Raw genomic sequence first — 21,454 nt, forward strand, 5'->3', positions numbered from 1 at the left:
CACCCCATTGCCAGTGAGAATTACACTGCCAGACAGCTTACCTGCGAGGAATGGAATCTGGGATACCGGTGCCCCAGTCCACGCCAGAACGCACAGGCGAGGCTTCTCATGCTGACTGGCTTGAGCTTGGCCGGGATAACCACTTGTCTCCCGATAAACACAACCACCCTACACAGGAGCAGGATTCTTACCTCAAGTTCAAATACTCCTTTTTTTAAGTGCAGACTTCTTCCGCGAGCAGTTTTTGAGCACTTAGTGCGAGGTTCTGTGCTAGGAGAGTGTGGATTTTATGTGGGTCATTTCATGTACTCCTCCCCACTGCCCGACCATGAGAATCACTTCGGGACGGCTGTGGTGCAGAGTCCAAGCCAGGCGGTCAGCGCTCACGTAGCAGCTCTGAGGCTCGGGAACTGAGAATCTGCTTAATCTCTCTGTGCCTCAGTTTCCTTATCTATAAGGTGGAGAGCGTAATAATATCCCATACAGACTTGGTGAGGATTGGAACGAGTTAATGCATTTTACAAAAAGTGTAGCACCCTGCCAGGCCCATCATGGGCATTAAGTAAACATGAGCCATTACTGTCACCATTTTAAAGATAAGCAATTTGAGGCTTTAGGAGGTTAAGCGGCTTTCCCCAGGGTTCACAACTGGTAAGCAGAGGAGGCAAGTGTTGGCCCTGGGTCTCTGACTCCAGAGACTGTGCGTTTATTCAGCATGCTGGGCCGCCTAAATCAGACTCTCCAGTCTACTTTAAAACTGTCTTATATTGGGGCGCCGGGGTGGCTCAGTCGGTTAAACATCTGACTCTTGATTTCGGCTCAGGTCACAATCTCAGGGTCATGAGATTGAGCCCTTGTTGGTCTCAGCATGGAGTCGGCTTGAGATTCTTTCCCTCTGCCCCTCCCTCCACCCGCTCTCTCTCTCCCTCTTTTTCTCTAAATTAAATCTTTAAAAAAAAATCCACTATCTTATATTGAATGGATAATTCTGTGCCATTTATCCAAATTTTTGTTGTTGTTTTTTACTCACAGACAAGGTTCAGCTTATGAAGTGTACTTACTACTCATTGTGTCCACACCCCTACTATAAGAAGAATCTTGTTATTCAAAAGATAGTATTTCTCACTACTCAGACACCCCCACTTCGAACACACACGCATATGAAGAGGGTATTCTAAACTGATTTTTTAAAGCACAGTAATGATGGTGGTTACACTTTTAACCTGGGAGTTATTATTAGAGTCTTCTTAGAAACAAATTGTTGGTAATATTGAGGTACAACTCTTTTGAAGCAGTCTCTGGTGATTGGGCACAATACAAGATGCCTTAATTCTCAGGTTTTTAGAATTTGAAGTATAATTCTCTAATTCCAGTGTACTCCAAGGTGGGCTCCGTGACAACGAGGTCCACCAGTTTCTGGCACATAGTAGGCACTCAATAAATATTTGCAGAATGAGTGAATATAAATGAACAGTGCCTTCCCCTCAGCTCCTGATCTCAGGGTCCTGGCATCAAGCCCCATGTTGTGCTCCCTGCTCAGCGACGGGTCTGCTTCTCCCTCTCCCTCTGCCCCTCCCCCTGCCTGTGCCCTCTCTTGTGCACTCACTCTCTCTCAAATAAATAAATGAAGGGGCGCCTGGGTGGCACAGCGGTTAAGCGTCTGCCTTTGGCTCAGGGCGTGATCTCGGCGTTATGGGATCGAGCCCCACATCAGGCTCTTCGGCTATGAGCCTGCTTCCTTCCTCTCCCACTCCCCCTGCTTGTGTTCCCTCTCTCACTGGCTGTCTCTATCTCTGTCGACTAAATAAATAAAATATTTAAAAAAAAATGAAATCTTTAAAAAAAAAAGAAAGAAAGAAAGAAAGTATTGTGCACATGTAAGTGTTAGAAGCTGAGCCAGCCACCTTCACCAGATATCTCTCCTTCCAGGTCTCATAAATTTGACTACACACTTAACTGGCAAACAGCTTAACTGAGAAGGGGAGAAGGCAGATCAAGAAGACTGTCTTTAAAATATGTTAGAACTTAAAAGTTGGTCCTGAAATAAAGTCGTTGCTCAGCATAGGCAGCCGAGAACAAAGTGACCGTAAGACTCAGCAGTAGCAATCTATGCTGCGTAGTCCTGTTGGTGTTCTCTGCACATCTCCCCGAGCAGAGGTCAGCCGACTTGATCTGTACTTAGCCAGACAGCAAATATTTTAGGCTTTGCGGGCCATATAATCTGAACTATATGACTCTGCCATTGAGCTGCAAAAGCAGCCATAGATAATATATTTTTGAAGGGTATGACTGTGTTCTGATAAAACTTTATTTATAAAAGAAATTGGCCCATGGCCATAGTTGCGAAGCCCTTGGTCTAAAATTTGTCTAATTATAGTAAGTTAGGTATTCTGTTACATCTCTGGGAGAAAGGTCATATTAGCTATATAGTGCCCTTTTTTAAGGCATTAAATAAATCATATATCTCTTTTAGATATCTAAGCCTTTGGCCTTAAAAATTCATTGAGGAACACACCATATAATGTATTTAACTATAGTATATTAGACATGAAGATAAGGAGCATGGAGTTTGTAGACCATAAGTTTTTCTTGAATGTTTGGAAACCTCCTCATTGTACCATTTTTTAATGGCTTCTAATGAAATCCTAATTTTATGGGATTAAGGTTTTTTTTAATTGTGGTAAAATATACATAACGAAATTAACCATTTTAACTATTTTTAAGTATACAGTTCAGTGGCATCAAGTACATTCACATTGTTGCATAACCATCACCATCATCCAGCTCCAGAACTTTCTCAGCATCCCTGATTGAAACTCCATAAACAGTAATGCTCTATTCTCCCCTTCCCCATCTCCCAGCAACCATGATTCTACTTCCTAGCTCTATGAATTTGTCTATTTGAGGTACTTCATATAAGTGGAATCGTACAATATTTTTCCTTTTGTGTCTGGGTAATTTCACTTAGCACAGTGTCTTCATGGTGCATCCAAGTTGTAACATGTGTAAGAATTCCCTTCCTTTTTAAGGCTGAATAATATCCCACTGAGTGTACATACCCACATTTTGTTTGTCCTTCCATGCATCATTGGATGCTTGGGTTGTTTCCACTTTTTGATTATTGTGAATAATACTGTTTGGATAATTGGTGTACAAATATCTGTTTGAGTCCTTGTTTTCAGTTCTTTTGGGTATATAACCAGCCATATTGTTTTCCACAGTAGCTGAAGCATTTTACAGTCCTACTAGCAATGCAGAAGGGTTCCAGTTTTCTTCACATTCTTGCTAGTGCGTATTTTGTGTTTTGTTTTGTTTTTATAATAACCATGCTAATAAGCATGGAGTGGTATCTCACTGTGGTTCTCATTTGTTTTTATGTCAGTGTTTTTAGTTAGTGTAAAAGACAGTTCATTTAGACACTACATTCATCCATGTCTGGCGCACATTAGGGTGTGTGTGGATAGATGCTTTTATTCCTCTCGTAGTTCCAAAATTATGTGAGATGACTTCCAGGAACATATGAACAATAAGATGAACAATATAAATAGCTAAATTCATGGCATCGGGTATGTAGAAGACTAAAAAAATGAAACTATAGGCAAAATTAGATAAACTTGAGACCGTGTTGTAATGTCTTAGATAATTACTAAAATTGAAGTGGCAGATTTAATCCTGAACTTCCTAGTGGCCTAAGAAAAAAGGGAAAGAGGGCCAATAACATGATACATTTATTCCAGATGTTGAAAGCTCAGGAAAAAAAGACTTTTTTTTTGGCTTATAGATGTAAAAAAATAAGCTATAACAATTTTAAAAGAAGTGATTAAAACAAAAAGAAGTGATTATATTACTCACCCCAGCAGATTTCAGATTGAAAGCAAACAAAAATTTTGATAAAATTAATGGAGTTGAAACTGGAAATGACTCCCATAGCCTGACCATTATAAGACTTCTCTTCGTGTGAAATGGTAATTTCAGAGCACAATTAGGAAAAGACAAAGTCAACTCTGCTTATCTCAGCAGAGCAGTAAGGTGTCTTCCTTTGGACTTTAGTTAATGTTTTATGTAGCACAACATGTAAGATCTTTAATTGCCTCATACATGTTTATATATGTCCTGGCATTTCCTTTCCAGGTCACAGATTATAAACACATACATGTTTGTACAAATAGTCTTCTTAAAAATATATCCTTATCTCCCTTTTGGAAGGAAGGGAAGAGCTTCATGTTCAAATCTGACATTGAAATTTCTGTTTCAGTGTAAAACTACAGGAACAAATGTATCCTTTTCAAATTTATAACAGAAAAAAAGACTTCATGATAAGTGGATATGTTGTCAAACTAGTCTCAAGCACTTAAAGAGCAAAAGAAATAAATAAGAATAGAAGCCATATGAAACAGATGTTTTTAAAGGACTGAGAAAGTGTCAGAATTACCCTAACATTGAAAGACTTGGTCTGAAGTTTTACCCAGAAGTTTGGATTAAAGATAGTAATAACAACGGAGGTTTCTTGAATGTTTACAAAGTTCTAGGCACAATTCAAAGTGCTTTGTATTAACTCACTTGTTCCTCTACACTTAATACTATCATTCTCATCATTCCCGTTTTATAGAGAGGGAAACTGAGGCATGGGACAGCTAAATATCCTTGCTCTAATTCATACAACTAGGAAGCTTTAGAGCTGGGATTCACACATAACAGTGCAGTCTGGCTCCAGTAGCCATTCGCTTCCCCACTAAATCATACTGCCCCTTGATGTTATGGCAAATGAACCAAGGAAGGACTGGTTTAGCCGGCTGGCAAGTAAACATCTCAGATTTCTGTTGTGTCCCTACAATTTCTTTTGTGTTTTTTTTTTCTTTAAAAGATCAAATTTACCTTAATTATTCTTGAAATTTCCCTTAATATTCTATACAATTCCTACTGGTAAATTTTTACAAATAATGCTCCAGATCCCAGTTTGAATGATGAAACTTTATGCCATTAAAAATTATGTTTTTACAAAGAGTTTTTAAGAATGTGGAGGAATGCTTAAAAAATGAAGCAAAGCAGCAAGATGTAAATTTGTTGGAAGCCAAGTTCCACCCCCCAAAAAATCCTATTAAAAAAAAAAGATGGGGGGCACCTGGGTGGCACAGCGGTTAAGCATCTGCCTTCGGCTCAGGGCGTGATCCCGGCGTTATGGGATCGAGCCCCACATCAGGCTCCTCTGCTGAGAGCCTGCTTCTTCCTCTCTCACTCCCCCTGCTGTGTTCCCTCTCTCGCTGGCTGTCTCTATCTCTGTCGAATAAATAGATAAAATCTTAAAAAAAAATAAAATAAAATGTTAAAAAAAAAAAGATGGGAAAGTTTAATTGTGGCTATCATTGGGTAGGAATAATAGGAATGATTTCTTTTCCTATTTTTCTTAATTTTCCATAAAATTTACCTGAATACTTTTATAGCCCAAAAAATGAAATAAACTTTGTTTTTTAAAAGACCTTTGTACAAAAGCACTGTACAAAGCTCCTAGTGATAACCTTATTGTATATATAAAATCATCTCCACAGAGCCCGTACTGTATGAGTGAAGGTGACATGGTTTAGACTTGCACTGCTGTATATGGATTTTGTTTTTAAGATTTACTTATTTATTTTAGAGAGACAGAGCCAGTGGGGGAGGGGCAAGGGGAGCGAATCTCAAGCAGACTCCCCTCTGAGTGCAGAGCCCAAGGCAGGCTAGATCCCCCACCCCTGAGATCTTGACCTGAGCCAAAATCCAGAGTGGGACATTTAACCAACCCAGCTACCCAGTGCCCTATGGCTATTTAATTTTAAGTTAATTAAAATGAAATAAAATAAAAAACTCAGTTCAGCAGTTACAGTAGCCCCATGTTAAGTGTTCAGTAGCCAGAAGTGGCTAGTGACAGCTTTTCCATCTTCACAGAAAGTTCTGTCGCCCAGCACTACTTTCCAAGAAAGAACATGGAATCTGGAGCCAGGTGACTTGGAATCAAGTCCTGGTAGAAGATGACACTTGCTGTGTGAAATGGGCAGTTTACTCAAATTCTCTGAGCCTATAGACAAATTAGGAGTAATAATAATATCACTTTTCATGTAAGGAAATTAAGAAGATCGAGTAAGATAATGCACGTAACAGTTCTCCCTGAACTGTTCTGTGGCTTCCCAGGTAGTAGCTGCTTCACGAACCCCCCCAGTTGAACTTAATCTAGCTCTTTGTGGACAGATTTGGAATCCGTGCGTGGTTCCCACCGAGACTGTTGCCTAAATAACACTGTAAAAATCAGACTTACCAGCTCTTACCACAGTTCTAGGCCAAGTCCTTGGCAACGTGGATGTTCCATTTCTCTCTTGTAAAAAGCTTCAGCACACAGCTCTTTCGATCTTGTATAATAACACCTCCTCAAAGTCTTCCTTGACAACTTAAATACACTGCTCTATTTCCATTCCTAAATGGACAAGACTGTCTTTAAAAAGAAAGCAGAGAGGCTTTGTCTGCCCAAGAAATAAGTGGGGTAAAATGCTATAACTAAAAGGAAATCAATCTGAGTTGACAGTGCAGGAATTGAGCAAAAGATGTTGCCATTTGCTGCAAGAATGTGAGGTTTTCACTAACGATTACAACAGGCTCCCTGTGCTTCAGAGCTGTTGGGGTACTGATTAAGCGGAAGTACTTGCTCATTCTGATTTTTTTCCCGAGTCACTTCTGGTTTTTCCTGCAAAACAACTTGACTCATTTGGACTCTGTTCGAGCTGCTGTATTATTTATTTCTCATCTAACCACCTGCTAGTTACGCGTGAGTCTCGCATGTCTTAAAAGAATGAAGTAGCCAGGTGTAGGCTCGACGCGGTGCGGACTCCACGTTCACCCTCCCTTCTGCCTCCCCCAGGTCTCCTCCAGCCGTGGATGCCTTTGACATCATGACCGCAGAGGATTCCACCGCAGCCATGAGCAGCGACTCGGCCGCCGCGGCCTTGGCCAAGGTGCCGGAGGGCGTGGCCGGCGCGCCCAACGAGGCGGCGCTGCTGGCGCTGATGGAGCGCACGGGCTACAGCATGGTGCAGGAGAACGGGCAGCGCAAGTACGGCGGTCCGCCGCCCGGCTGGGAGGGTCCACACCCGCAGCGCGGCTGCGAGGTCTTCGTGGGCAAGATCCCGCGCGACGTGTACGAGGACGAGCTGGTGCCCGTGTTCGAGGCGGTGGGCCGCATCTACGAGCTGCGCCTCATGATGGACTTCGACGGCAAGAACCGCGGCTACGCCTTCGTCATGTACTGCCACAAGAGTGAGGCCAAGCGCGCCGTGCGCGAGCTCAACAACTACGAGATCCGCCCGGGCCGCCTGCTCGGCGTGTGCTGCAGCGTGGACAACTGCCGCCTCTTCATCGGCGGCATCCCCAAGATGAAGAAGCGCGAGGAGATCCTGGAGGAGATCGCCAAGGTCACCGAGGGCGTGCTGGACGTGATCGTCTACGCCAGCGCGGCCGACAAGATGAAGAACCGCGGCTTCGCCTTCGTCGAGTACGAGAGCCACCGTGCCGCTGCCATGGCGCGCCGCAAGCTCATGCCCGGCCGCATCCAGCTGTGGGGCCACCAGATCGCCGTGGACTGGGCCGAGCCCGAGATCGACGTGGACGAGGACGTGATGGAGACCGTGAAGATCCTCTACGTGCGCAACCTCATGATCGAGACCACGGAGGACACCATCAAGAAGAGCTTTGGCCAGTTCAACCCGGGCTGCGTGGAGCGCGTCAAGAAGATCCGCGACTACGCCTTCGTGCACTTCGTCAGCCGCGAGGACGCCGTGCACGCCATGAACAACCTCAACGGCACCGAGCTGGAGGGCTCGTGCCTCGAGGTGACCCTGGCCAAGCCCGTGGACAAGGAGCAGTACTCCCGCTACCAGAAGGCGGCCAAGGGCGGCGGCGCGGCCGAGGCGGCGGTGCAGCAGCCCAGCTACGTATACTCTTGCGACCCCTATACGCTCGCCTACTACGGCTACCCCTACAACGCGCTCATCGGGCCCAACAGAGACTACTTTGTGAAAGGTTAGTGGGGGCTGGTCTGCAGGGGAGGCCCCCGAGAGCCGCGCGGCCCGGGCAGCGTCAGAGGTGTTGGGGCTGTGATTTGCTGAGCTGGTAAATGGGCTCCTCCCCCCACTCCCCCACCCTCCTTTGGGGGTCGGTTCGGGGGTCTGTTCTTCACCGGCACTTTCGGGCGTTCGCTTCCATAGCATTGAGGGAAACGCAGGTCGTTCCTGCGTATGGGGTGAGCGGTGAAATCACGGGGGCATGCAAGCGTTTGCTGCATATTGTCTCTGCAGGGCCTACCTAGTTTGGAGCTAGTCTGCCAGTCTCTGGGTACTTAGGTTAAAGCCTCCTTGTGGAATTAAATCTTCAGGATGTTGGGGAGTAGGAAGCAGGATGTTGTTGGCGTGGTGGTGAACTTACTGGCTAGGGTATCGTGAAACCAGGCATTACAACGGGAAACCAATACGTAGGATCTGCGTCCTGCTGTCATGAGATTAACCGGCCCTGTGACTTTCATCAGTCTCTTTAACCTCCTTCCTTTCTCACGCATAAAATGAGGAAGGTGCACCAGCAGATCCCCTTCCAGATGGAACTTTCTTACAGCCCTTGAAGGTGGTTCTTCATTGCAGTTGCACTCGCAGTCCTGGGAACTCACCATGCCAGTTCCTCTCTTGCATTAAGCAGACGTACTCAGGGTAGGAACCTGGGCTGGAATAGCATGTTGGAAGCATCTTACCAGCTCACTGAAGAGCACCTACGCACCACCTCCTACTTATACTCAGGGCAAACAACTAAACACCAAGAACCTTGAGTTAAGATCCGCGTCTTGCACAGTCACTGTCAGATGCTCATCATGTTTTGTGTTGTTATTATAAGCAGGCAGCATAAGAGGCCGGGGTCGAGGTGCGGCTGGCAACAGAGCCCCAGGGCCCAGGGGTTCCTACCTCGGGGGATACTCAGCTGGCCGTGGTATATATAGCCGATATCATGAAGGGAAAGGAAAGCAGCAAGAAAAAGGATATGAACTTGTACCGAATTTGGAAATCTCTGCCGTCAATCCAGTTGCCATTAAACCTGGTACAGGTCAGTATAAACCAGAGATAGAATGCATCCATTCAGCCGAAACCCCAGCGCTTTGAAGCAACCGCAGGGTTTTCTCAAGCTCTTTGATTGACACTTGCCTTCCTCTTCTCACAGGCAGCCAGAGGTGAGGCAAAGACTATGGCCTCCTGAGCCCTCTTCTCTAGAGCTTAAGGGGATGGTCTAGCCCTGATCATGTTCAAGTCGAACTTCCCAGTAGTGGGTTTTTCAAGTGGGTGTCACCAGTTGTTAGGCTCTTTCTCCATCTGTGACCAAGTAGGCAGAGTTGGAGTGGTGGGGGAGGGGCAGAGGAAGACAACACAAGACTAGGGGGGGCTCTTCTGTATCTTCTGCCAGCTCAAACTATCTTCTCCCTCCTCGAGCAGTCAGCGGCCAGAGGGCATAGCTGATCGCAGGTTCCGAGAGTTGGTGGAAAGGGTAGAAAATTCCCTTTCGGGAGCGTGAAACACAGTGTCCCTTGTCATGGTCTTATAACAAACCAGAACACCTGGGAACAAGGCAGCGATGAAAGTTTTTGCAGCTGCTCACTTCCTGGATTCTGATTTCGAGCACCTCTCTCTCCCTTTCGCTGGATCAGTAGATTGGGGGAAGGGACACTCAAGTAATTCAAGCCAGAAACCTTGAACTTTGCTTTCACCTCCAGGCCCCACAGACCAGTTTGCCAGTATTAATAGTGCCCATTGGTCACCTAACATGAGGCAGGTCTTTCTGATCCTAACTTGCGAGGAACTCCGTCACGAGAGCGTCAGTGCACCAGCTCCCTATTAGCACACATCACACAGGCATCCAAACACAGGGAAAATCCATTCGTGGACAATCACAGCAGTCCTCCTCCAGCCCTCTTCATGGTTTCAGGGAGGGTAGATTGACGAGCTCTTGGAGAGAATCCTCCCCTTGAAGCACAGCTGCTCTGATTTTCTTCTGGTTGAGGATTGTACACTCCTTCCCCTAGCTAAAAGATTCAAGGAATCTGGGTTTGGGGCATAGGTTTGCATTGCCACGTAAGGCTTAAAAAGCATTTTCCCAGTAAAGCTTCCTTTTGATAATCCAGTGATTGATAATATATATATATACACACACACACCCCTATACATATATAATCATTTATTATTTGTTATTTCGCTTTTTGCCTATGAAAAAATGTTGCAAATTCTCAGTTAAGTGACTCCTTACATTGGATTTCTTTATAAATGCCATTGACACTATAAACAGTGTTAAACTGATCATGTATTTCTCTGTAATGCCATAAAACAGAGCCTGGATATGGGAGTTGTCACTTCTGCTTGTTGGAAAAGGGACTCCTGTTGGCAAGTTGCAGTAGTTTAAGATTTAACTAGACAAAAGAACTCTTAAACCATCTTTAAGCGTATAGTCGTGTCCTGGGGCCTGACATAGAAATTCCTGTGGGCTGACAGCCGAAACAATCCAGAGTTACTCAGTACAACCCCGTGTAGCTTAAACTCCTAATCGCCTCAGGTCTCCATCCCCTTGGCCTCAATTTCTAATTCATCCAGAAAATTAGAACTTCTGGTGAAGTATCTGGCCACAAGACCGTATGATTGAAAAGGCAGGTGAAGGATTTGGTTAAGGTTTCAGGTCCATCTTATTGAAAGACCATACCATTGTTTAGCCTGCAATCATTTGTCTCTTCACCTTGTATCAAGCCAGCTTGTATTATAGTAAATATACCTACAGTTGTAGAAAAAACACAGATGAAAGCCCACTCTGTGTATACATTTTATATTCTTGCTTACCTTCAACACACGCACACATACCACATACAGACTCCTCCAAAACCAGGGCTAGAATTTTTTCCTTGTTACCTCTGTCATATGTTGGCATTCATTAACTGCTGTCCGTTTGAGCCCCTGATTAAAACAGAATCCCTTGGACTTACTCACAGAAGCACATCTTTGAGCTGGCAGGACCCATCCTAAAACCAGCCACTCTGCTGCTTCTGTACTATGAGTGGACATTAGAAAATGAGGGAATTTGCCATTTTTTATTAAGTGTTTTTCCTTGAATCAGTAATGCTGAAATCTGAAACACAGAGTGGAGAAGTCGTGCACAGACCTCTGAGTTCCCAGAAGGAAACCCTCACCAGCACCTGCTTCTTAAAACCTGAAAGCAAAAGGGTGATGGGTCTGGTAATAGGCCAGGTGAATGATGGGGGCCGGCCTGCTCACTCTCACTCCCACCTGGTGGGCCTCGAGCCTCTGATCTCACTTCTCACCGTGAGCCTCCCTTTTCAGTCAGAAGGCCCTTTCCTGGGGTGCCTGGGTGGCTCAGTCAGTTAAGCGTCTGCCTTCAGTTGGGGACATGATCCCAGAGTCCTGGGATCAAGCCCCACATCGGGCTCCTTGCTCAGCAGAGAGCCTGCTTCTCCCTCTCCCTCTGTTGCTCCCCTGCTTATGCACACTCTCTCTTTCTCTCTCTGTCAAATAAATAAATAAAATCTTTAAAAAAAAAAAAAAAGGCCCTTTCCTGTGCTGCAGGACATCAAGAGAGGATTCAAGATGAGATTTCTCTGTAGAAGCAGTAGGAAAAACGTTGGTGCAGACACCTAACTCTAGACGTCTTCCCGTAAGCATTGTTGGGAGACTCCATCCGTACCCACGTGGTTCTTTTTGTAGGAGGAGCAGGGAGCAGGACGGTCCTGCCAGATCCCCTCTCTCCGTCCTGGGTAGAACCTTGTTGCTCGGACTGAGGGAGCACTAGCTAGCAGGGGAGGCCCGTGACCGCCACACTTGGCTTTGAAAAATAGCAGGAAAGCGACGGATCTTCCTCGGGGACTTTCAAGCGATGTACGTTTCCCTGTCCCTTCTCTTGCAGTGGCCATCCCTGCCATCGGGGCCCAGTATTCCATGTTTCAGGCAGCGCCAGCCCCTAAAATGATCGAAGATGGCAAAATCCACACAATGGAGCACATGATCAGCCCCATCGCTGTAGCCAGACCCCGCCAGCGCCGCCGCCGCTGCCGCCGCAGCCGCAGCCGCAGCCGCCGCCGCCACTGTCATTCCTGCCGTGTCCACGCCTCCACCTTTCCAGGTAGAGCCCTTGCTGGGGTCCTCGACATCGGGGGGGGGGGGTCTCCCTTTATCATGGATTCCGCTCCCACTCAGCAGGAGAATTAGCTATGTGCCTAGCTCTCTGATGAAGCATGGGATGGCGCGACAGAAAAATGGGTCCTATAAATCATGCCAGGACAGACGAGTTTAAAATAATAATTGTACTACCTTAATGTCATCACTGTATTATAAAGATGGGAAGTGATATGGAAAAATGACACGTGTAATTCTTCACAGTGTCACGATATTGTACATACGATTTTTTTTTATGACGCTGGGTAATTTTTAACTCACGTTCTTACTGTTAAGGGGCAGATTCCCAAAGTCCAGGCAGATAGCTCACATTTTCACATTCCAAGTTGCAGTTCAAGGAAGATTTTTTTTTTTTTTTTAAAGCTCTCTCTGTCAGGGCACCTGGGTAGCTCGGTCGGTTAAGCTTCTGACTCTTGATTTTCGTCTCAGGGTCGTGAGATTGGGCCCCACATCAGGCTCTGTGCTCCAAGCAGCGCCTGCTTGAGATTCTCTGTCTCCCTCTGCTCCTCCCTACCCCGAGCGCGGGCTCGCTCGCTCTCTCTGTCTCTGTCTCTCAAATAGATAAATCTTAAAAAAAAATAATAAAGTCCTCTCTCTCCCCCCCACCTGTGCCTGAATATTTCAACATGTATATCCATATACAGGTCTGTAAGAGTGTGTGTGGAGAGAGAGCTCTCTGTAGAGAACAGGTATATGAAACGTCACAACATCTGCCCTTAATCCTCTCCTCCAGGTAGACCCAGCTGTTCGCATTCCTCTTCATCCCGGTCCAGTCTTACTGTTCCAGCCTCTTCTATAGTTTCTCTTCTGAATGGTGTCTTCAGTCTCGTGGCTTCTGTAGAATCTTTCCCATCCACCCTAGCCTTGGAAATCCTGTCTCCTGTGTTTCTCATCACCCACATTATAGCTGGGCATATGATTGCTAATATGTTCCATCTCCCCGGCTCATGAAGTTCCTCTAGACTGAGAGTTACAGCTTACATCTCTTTGTTATCTTCAGTGCATAGCACGTAGAGAATACCTATAGATGATATGTCATTCATCCGAACAAAACAAAAAATCGTGTTAAAGCTACTTTTTGTGAGGCAGTGAATCTCAAAAACCTTTCCAGTCAAGCATAGATACTCAGGCTGGGGGTCCCTTCCCTAACTGGATAAGAATTTTCCAGGGAGTATGTTTACAAAACAGATTCTTAGACTCAGACCCCAGAAGATTCCCATTGGGCAGAACTCGGCTGGGGTTCTAGAATCCATGTTTTGTATTGGCTCCTCGGTAATGCTGAAATAGAGCCAGACTTGTGAGCCACCTCACGGCAGTGCTGTCACTTTGGCCCTCTCTGTGCCCAGTCGTGACTGTGCTATTCAGAGGGGGTTATGCCAGTTGAAGTGTATTCATCTGTGAGTGTGTCATCAAGTATTCCTTCTGTCTGGACTTCCTAAAGCCAGGACGAGGGATAGGTTGTAAATGACTCACACTATGAAATGGCAACTGAGCATAGCTACTACTGTGGACTGACTGTAAATATCTACAGTAACCTCCAGACAACACTGAGTGGAATTTGGGTAATAATTTCAAATTTCTCTTTACTAAGAAACTCGTGAACTTCTGTCCTTGGTGCGTAGTGTCCCAAATTCCAGTTCTCGTATTCATTTCTCTAGACCACAGGCTCTTTTCGGTCTTTTGTCAGTCTCCCCTCAATGTTGCCACCAGGATCTCTGTTCAGAGTCTTTGCTTATGAATTTGTTCAGTAGACAGTCATTATCAGTTGATCCTGATGGAGATTTCCCCCCCTCCTTCTCAATATATCCTGCAGAATGCCTGGAGCTACTTACTTTTGAACTCAAGAATGACTTCTTTGAGTGTGTGTGGCCTTGGTGCTTACCTGCCATCTTGGTACTCTGCATGCTCCCTCTGAGTTCTTTGACCTTGGGCTCTCTGAATGTTCGGCTCTCTGCCCCCACCCCTGTATTCTCTGCCAAACTGCAGCAGAGGAAGGAGCATTTTAAGCACTACTGATTGGTGAATAGGATGCTTTTCCGAGTGGAGCCACACTAGAAATCCATTCCCAGCATTAATTCCAGAAACTCCCTGTGGAAACCTTCAGTCATACTCCTCTGTCTTGCACATACTCAGGGATGTTCCTGCTTAGCCATTTTATAGCCTCCATTTCATAAAGCCTTTATAAGTAATTTAAGAAAATGTTTACTGGCATAGACTTTTTAAAAAATTTTTCAAAGTGTTCTCAGTCTTCACAAATCTATGGTATGAGTAGAGCAGGGATAGCCATTCCCCTTGATGAGATCTTTTCCTTTCCTCCCTCCTCCCCCATCTCCCCATGCTCAACCCTTCCAAGCCCAGGTATTGAGCTGGACCACAGCACATGGAAAGGTTCTCTCATGCCCCCTTCCCTGCAGTTTCATCCCCTTGTGCATTTGTCACTAAATAATATATGTCCACACATTTGGAAAAGATTGTTTGTGTCTCGCTGTAAGCCACCGTTTTCCCAGTTGTGAAGTTTCTCTCTGGCCAATGAGATATTCGTTGCTTTAGTGTTGGAGGAGACAAGACAATACAGGGCTAAAAGTGCAGGCTCCAAAGTCACACATTCCATTGCTTAAAAGCTGTGTCACCTTGTGCAAGTCATTTAACACATCCAGACCTCTCTGTGTAATCATAGTACAAGCGTCAATGGTAATTGTGATGATTCTGTAACATCATACAAATAAGGCACTTAGAATAGTGCCTAGCAGACCACAGTCCCTCAGTTGTTATTATCATTTAGTATAATTATTATTTTGGTTACAGTGGAAAAAATGGCTCTTAGATGGTGACTTTCCTTTGAATGTCATTTTGTGACTCTCATTTGCAAATTTTGTAAAGGAATGATAACTAATTCCCTTACGAAAATCCAGGAAGACACCATTTTTAAAAATCGAATTCTCCATGTCCTATATCCTGAATTGTCTATTTTGAAGATGAGTGAAGACATAGAGGCCACAGCGGCATGTGCTGCAGGGCATTCTGAGGAACAGAAGGAGCACTAGGTATTCTGTTCAGCGTGTGTTTTATTTTACCACAAATCCCCTCTCCATAAAGCATCTCCCAGAACTGGCTCCAGAGCAAACCCTTTGGGAAATACTGAACCACAAGCTTCACTCTTTACACCTGTTTGCTCAGAAAACATAGCATGTTAGGCTTTCAAGTAGAGAAGAGTGAGTAGCAGGGACTGTGATGGAGCCCGAGGTGGTGTCTGCAGTGAGCTTGCCTTTCCCTACTTCCTTCTCCTGTGGAAGCTCCTCCCTACCCTTCAAGACCGAGCTCAATTGTCTCTACTTTCAAGATGCTTTCTCCAGCTTCCCAAATGAGTTGGTTCCTTTTCTAAGCCTCTACAACCATCTGTACAGTTGACCCTTGAACAACCCAAGGGTTGTGCCAACCCCCTACGCAGTTATAAATCCACATATAACTTTTGACTCCACCAAAACTTTACTAACAGCCTAGTGTTGACCAGAAGGCTTACTGATAACATAAACAGTCAATGAAACATACTCTGTATGTTGTATGTATTACATATTGTATTCTTACAGTAAAGTAATCTAAAGAAAAGAAAATGGGTAAGAAAATCATAAGGAAGAGAAAATACATACATGTACTGTGCTGAACTTAGTGGAAAGAATCCGCATGAAAGTGGACCCACTCAGATCAAACCCGTGTTGTTCAAGGGTCAACTGTATATATCGTGGGTGTCGTATCTTAGGCGGGAGATGGTCGAAATCATCCATTACACTTGCTGAAGTATATGGTCACAGGGTTTTTAGGTCACAGCTTAAAAAGCTGCCCCGTCGGAGATCGATCCAGTGGGTTCCATAACATTGTCACAGTCTGTTTTCCTCTCCTATTTTTGAAGCACCATGTTCCTTCAGTTAAGGAAGAGTTGAGGCGAGAACTGGCATGTATTTGAGGGACAATATTTTTAATTACAGTGAGATCAACTGAGCAAAGGGTAGATTCTCAACTCCCTTTCCTAGAATGCTCTGGGGATATACCGCTGGAAAGGAATGACAAGGTAGAAGATCCCAGAGTATTTAAACTCCCTTAGCTTGGCAGGTCTGGCACTTTGACCAGCTGAACCCCAAGGAGCCTTGAGGACGCCGCTCCAGCTTCCCTTAATGGCCCTTACCGCCTTCCCTTACAACAGTGACTGATTTTACCCGTCCGCCTCCCCGCCCCGAGAACAAAAACCTTGGCTTTCACCTCTTCCTGCCCCCACCTCGGCCCCCCAGGAATGGGAAGAATGAGTGGGGTTGACTGCACGGGAGAGGCCCGTGGGCGCGCTCAGTAAGGAGCCTTCTGTCTCCCCGCAGGGCCGCCCGATGACTCCTGTGTACACGGTGGCTCCGAACATTCAGAGAATTCCCACTGCCGGCATCTACGGGGCCAGTTACGTGCCGTTCGCCGCTCCGGCCACCGCCACGCTCGCCACACTACAGAAGAGCGCGGCCGCCGCCGTGTACGGAGGCTACGCGGGCTACATACCTCAGGCCTTCCCCGCCGCTGCTATCCAGGTGCCCATCCACGACGTCTACCAGACGTACTGACGCTGGCGACGAGGTGGCCGCCGACCACGAACTGCCCCCGAGGGACACTTGACTATTTATGAAGAAAGAACGTGCGGGCTCCGCACACTCGTGCAACCTGAAAGTGAAGAATGTTATCCAGTATCATCCTGAAAGATTTTATATTCATGAAGTTTTCACTCGTTTTTTTGTGGTTTTTTTTTTTTTAAAGACTGTTTTCAACTTAGCAGCCTGTGTTCATACATTTCTAAGAGACTTGCAATGGTTCCTGCCTTAATACCATCTCTCAAAAACTTGTACTCCATAGTACATTTGTATAGAGGTTTTTGTATTTTTAAGGATATATTTTCAGTATGAAGGTTATTTTCTTAACTTCTGCACTCCAGAGATTTCTATTTTGTAGTACCTTCAATAATATATCAACTATATATTGAAAAGCACACTTGAGCAGCTAGGGAACTATTTTGAAAAATATATTCAATATTTAAAGATACAAAACCATAGTGCTTTAAAATACTACATAAAATGTTATTTTAAAAGTTATACTGGAAAGTGCAATTTTAGAGTGAGTAAAATCTCTATTTCAGTTGGCATTAAGGGTTGATGGTGTTACCATGTGTTATCTATGACGGTTCTTTTTTTTTTTTTTTTTTAAAGGAAGGAAACACTCGATTTCTCCTTAAGCCCACGTTGAAAAGACTTGTCACACTTCTAAGTCCAAACACTGAAAAGCTCTCACCTGCCACCATTACCCTGTTTCCCTGTTTCTTCTCCATGTATCTTGCCCTCCCCATCCCCTTACACATTCCTTCCCTCCTAGCCCCGGCCCCACCCCTGAGTTTGGCAAGTCTTGGGCAAATGAATTACTCTGATAGAACATTGGTGGCTTTTATACTTCTTCCTGGGTTTTTGTGGGGTTTTTTTGTGTTGTGGGGGTTTTTTTGGTATTGGTTGGGGAAGTATTTTCAATAGCTGAATATGCATAAGCACAAATTTTAATAGTTTCCATAAGATATCTTTGCATAGCTATTTAATGTCTTATATTAAACCTTAGTTCCTTTTCTAATGCTTTTATTTTATTCATTTTTGAAGTATGAGTTTGTAGAGACAGTGAATGTTGTTGTCGACAAGGCCCTCAGAGACTCTTGTCGTAGAAAGTCATGCTTCTATCTTCCTTATGTTTCAATGCACAATGTCTGTGGTTGTCAGGGGTGTTGGAAATATTATGTTTATTGAGCAGGGCTTTCCTCCATTGCTGTGCACGTGGTGGGGTTGAGCTGACTTGGGGCGTGCACACCCAGGAGGAGGAGGAGGAGAGACCTGTAGAAGTTAAAAGATAGCTTGTAAATAGGTTTTTAGTTGTTTTCTGTGGCGTAAGTTCATGGTATATAGTTTAATGCAGAGTGAAACCATTTTATTTCAATGTTATTAAAAAGTTTTGTTTATTATTAGGAAGTAAATGTATTGTTGCAGTGTTGTGCCTGTCTCAAGGCTTTTGTTTAGCAGAGTGAATGTAAAATACAGTAAAATGTTATCTGCTTTATGAAATACATCAACGTGGAACTTTTTTTTAAAGGCTCCGTCAAGGACTTGAGGTGTGCAATAGGTAGCAAGGACACAGTTGTGTGTTTATATCACATTAGAGATCTAGAAAATCTTTCCACTCACTGAATTTTTGCTAAGGCTGAATTCTTATTTATGGATTAATGATAGGATCACGCCTTTAGCATATACTTTCGTTTTGTTTTAAATTTTAAATTAAGAGAGTCCCAAATGCCTTTTCCCTCCCCCTCATCTTAGGGTGGGATGAATTTTTTATATATAAGCAATATTTATTTAACTATTCTATAAAATTATTGAGTGCCTACAAAGGCCTTTAAACATTTCTGATGTTTCTTTCCATCGTTCTTAAATGACATAAAATAATCGTGCAATGTTCCTGATGATGTACCCAGCAAGCTGCATCCAGACTCGAATCTGTTGGAATGAGTAATCCAACAAAATGCAGTTTGGATCAGATCCTCATCCCTTGACTTTGTGTGAAAGGACTCCTTCCAATGAAGGACTGTCGCAGAAGTTAACCGGGTGAGACTCTGACCCAGCGGTCTTACTGTATTTTACATATGCCTGTAAATTATTTGCAAAAAAAAAAAAAAAGTAATGAAAAGAAAAAGATAGATGTGTTAACATGGCAACTACCAGACTACCTTAAAAACCGATGTTGCTGAGCCTTTTCTCTATAGTCTGTCTCTTTCTGTTTCAAAACCATTTCACATACACTACTGAGATAAGTTTATAACTTGAAATGTGAACTTTTTTTTTTTAGGGTTAAGAACAAACTATATAAATGTTTAAAAAAAGCTTTAGTGTTCTTTGTTTTCAAACATGCTAGAAGTTTAGTTATCTTTAGTTGCTTTGTATTTGAAAAGCTTTTAAATTTATTTAGATCTTCCTTCATTTACAATACATTCTTAGGATGTATGTAGTAAATAAAGCTTTCTGTAAAGCAATTTCCAGACCTTATTTTAAATTGTGTTTTCTTTATACTGATTTTTTTTCCTAACAAAATAAGAGAAACACTTACAATGTGGAAGGAAGCAACTAGTTCAGTATTTTCAGCCAGAAAAACCAGCAAGTTACTATCATATTTTGGCTTGGAATTACATTGAAGGTGGGTTATATAGTACAAACTGTGAATTACCAGTATCATCAGACTCGAGGTTAGGTGGTTGAAAGTTAAGCACCCAAATTCTGCTCAACATGTGGAATGTGGCTAAGCCTGTCACTGCTGTCAGTACTGAAGTCTGTGATCCCAAGAGCGCCACACCCAGACCTCTAAATGGAGGCAGTTGATGTGACATTTTGTTTGGTGATCTCGGGAAAGTGCTGGGTGACCTGAAGGTCCATCACTGCATTCAGAAACCAAAGCCTGTGTTCCTCATTTTCACAGTGCACAGCAAGGTTAGCAGGACACTTCCTTCCCTCTTCTCTAGAGAGCGTCACTACCTTCAGACAATGCCCATTAGCAAAGCCAATCAGGTGATTAAAGGGCAGGTGATGGGTTGTCAGTGGAATTAATTCTAAAAAACTTGCCCCACATGGCTTTACCATTGACGAAGAATTTTATCTTTTAGTCTTGAGCAGTCTGGGTTATGGCCTTCCTTCTCACATTTCTTGGAATAGTAACATCTTCCTCTTAAAAAGATAAAGCCCTTTTTTAGAGGCAGGAGGGGCCAGCAAACGTCCCAAGATGACAGATCATTAGGCAATATTTTCAAGGGCAACAAAATCTGCTGATTTCTTTTTGTTCTAGGAGGAGAGTACAGATGCCCTTCAAATTGCAGAATCACAGAGTTTGAAATCTCATTAGAAAAAGAATAATCCCGTAAAATGTGCATCACTCCTCTACGAGGTGCTGGGGTTGGTTCTGTGTGCTGTAGCAACCACAGCTTGAGTAAACCCACAACATCTCGTCCGAATAGAGCTTACATTCTGGTGGGAGAACACAGATTGAGCAGATAAACAGCATGGTGGGTAGGGACAAATGCTATGATGATGTGACTCATTAGGCTCTTTGGCTTCCCTAATTGCATGAGGACCTCACAATAACTCAGTGAAGTAAGCAGTGTGACTGGCCAAGGTCACACAGCTGGTAAGGACCTGGACTGAAATCTGTTCTCAGAGTCCGAGTCCCAGATTCTTGCGAACAGTACACTGACCCTGGAAGTGGACAAAACCAGTCATGCTACCAACCTACCTCAGAGCCCAGAGAAAGAAAAGAAAAGCTTCTCTCTACCAGTGCACTTTTCCATTGGGTTCTAGTATGTGTCCATATGCAGCCTCTTTCCTTGGATGAGAACTGAAGGCCGAATGGCTGAAAATGCCTCTTCTCGGCCTGCAGGACCTCACAGCTCTAAGTAGAGCCGCTCACAATGTCCACGCTGGGAGTTTTCAGGAGTTCTATCTACAAGGCTGTGCCAAACATGACAGAGAAGGCTAAAGAACTCTCCTAGAAAGCCAGCTGTACCCTTCTGATTTCCCTAGAATAGGCGCCCCGCTTTTTTATTCCAAAAATACCTGTCATGACAATATACGTAACGATTATTTAGTTGAAAGTCAGAACAGTTAGAAAACAAAGTTTTGGTTTTTCTTTTCTAGTGAAGGATCCTCCCGTGACAGTCCCAACACTCACTGGATGTTGTTCTGCGGCACACGCTGTGTGTGGCGTGTTTTGTTAGCTGTAATTGACCTTCCAGGCTTAGCAAACTCTGTTTTAAGGATAGGGTGCTTGACTATTTAATGGAAATGTATATTACCTCAGTTATTACATGATATTATCTTTATTATAAAGTCTTCTGGGCACTCAGCTTCTATCAGAGTTGAAGTTTATTTACAGTTTTTTAACATGAAATGTGACATTTTGGCATGGCTTTTTTGATGAAATGACATTTTGACACCATGACTCTTAAAAAAAAAATACATCTTCAGTTTTTTTTTTAAAAAATGACTGGGTAGGATGATACAGATGTACTCACTTTATCCTTGCCCGACCACTTTCTTGACACGTTCCCGTCTCTGACCCCCCAAGGTGAAGGGCAGGATTAGGCTTAAATACAAAATGAGGTTCAGGAGACCTCCACAAAGTGTTTT

The 21,454-nt window shown here is 44.1% G+C and overlaps 1 protein-coding gene across 1 annotated transcript in view; it reads left to right on the forward strand.

Moving 5' to 3' along the window:
* RBM47 (RNA binding motif protein 47) overlaps window positions 1-19,314 on the forward strand; it is a 158,611-nt gene extending 139,297 nt beyond the window's left edge. Inside the window, 5 exon segments of the mRNA XM_034671911.1 lie at window positions 6,887-8,043; window positions 8,902-9,108; window positions 11,959-12,073; window positions 12,075-12,174; window positions 16,592-19,314. Of these exon segments, the coding sequence (XP_034527802.1) occupies window positions 6,918-8,043; window positions 8,902-9,108; window positions 11,959-12,073; window positions 12,075-12,174; window positions 16,592-16,825 (1,782 nt within the window). The 5' untranslated portion in view covers window positions 6,887-6,917 and the 3' untranslated portion in view covers window positions 16,826-19,314.
* The last annotated feature ends 2,140 nt before the right edge of the window (window positions 19,315-21,454 follow it).

Source organism: Ailuropoda melanoleuca, chromosome 11, assembly GCF_002007445.2.
Source record: "Ailuropoda melanoleuca isolate Jingjing chromosome 11, ASM200744v2, whole genome shotgun sequence".
In the NCBI taxonomy this organism is placed as follows: Eukaryota; Metazoa; Chordata; class Mammalia; order Carnivora; family Ursidae; genus Ailuropoda; species Ailuropoda melanoleuca.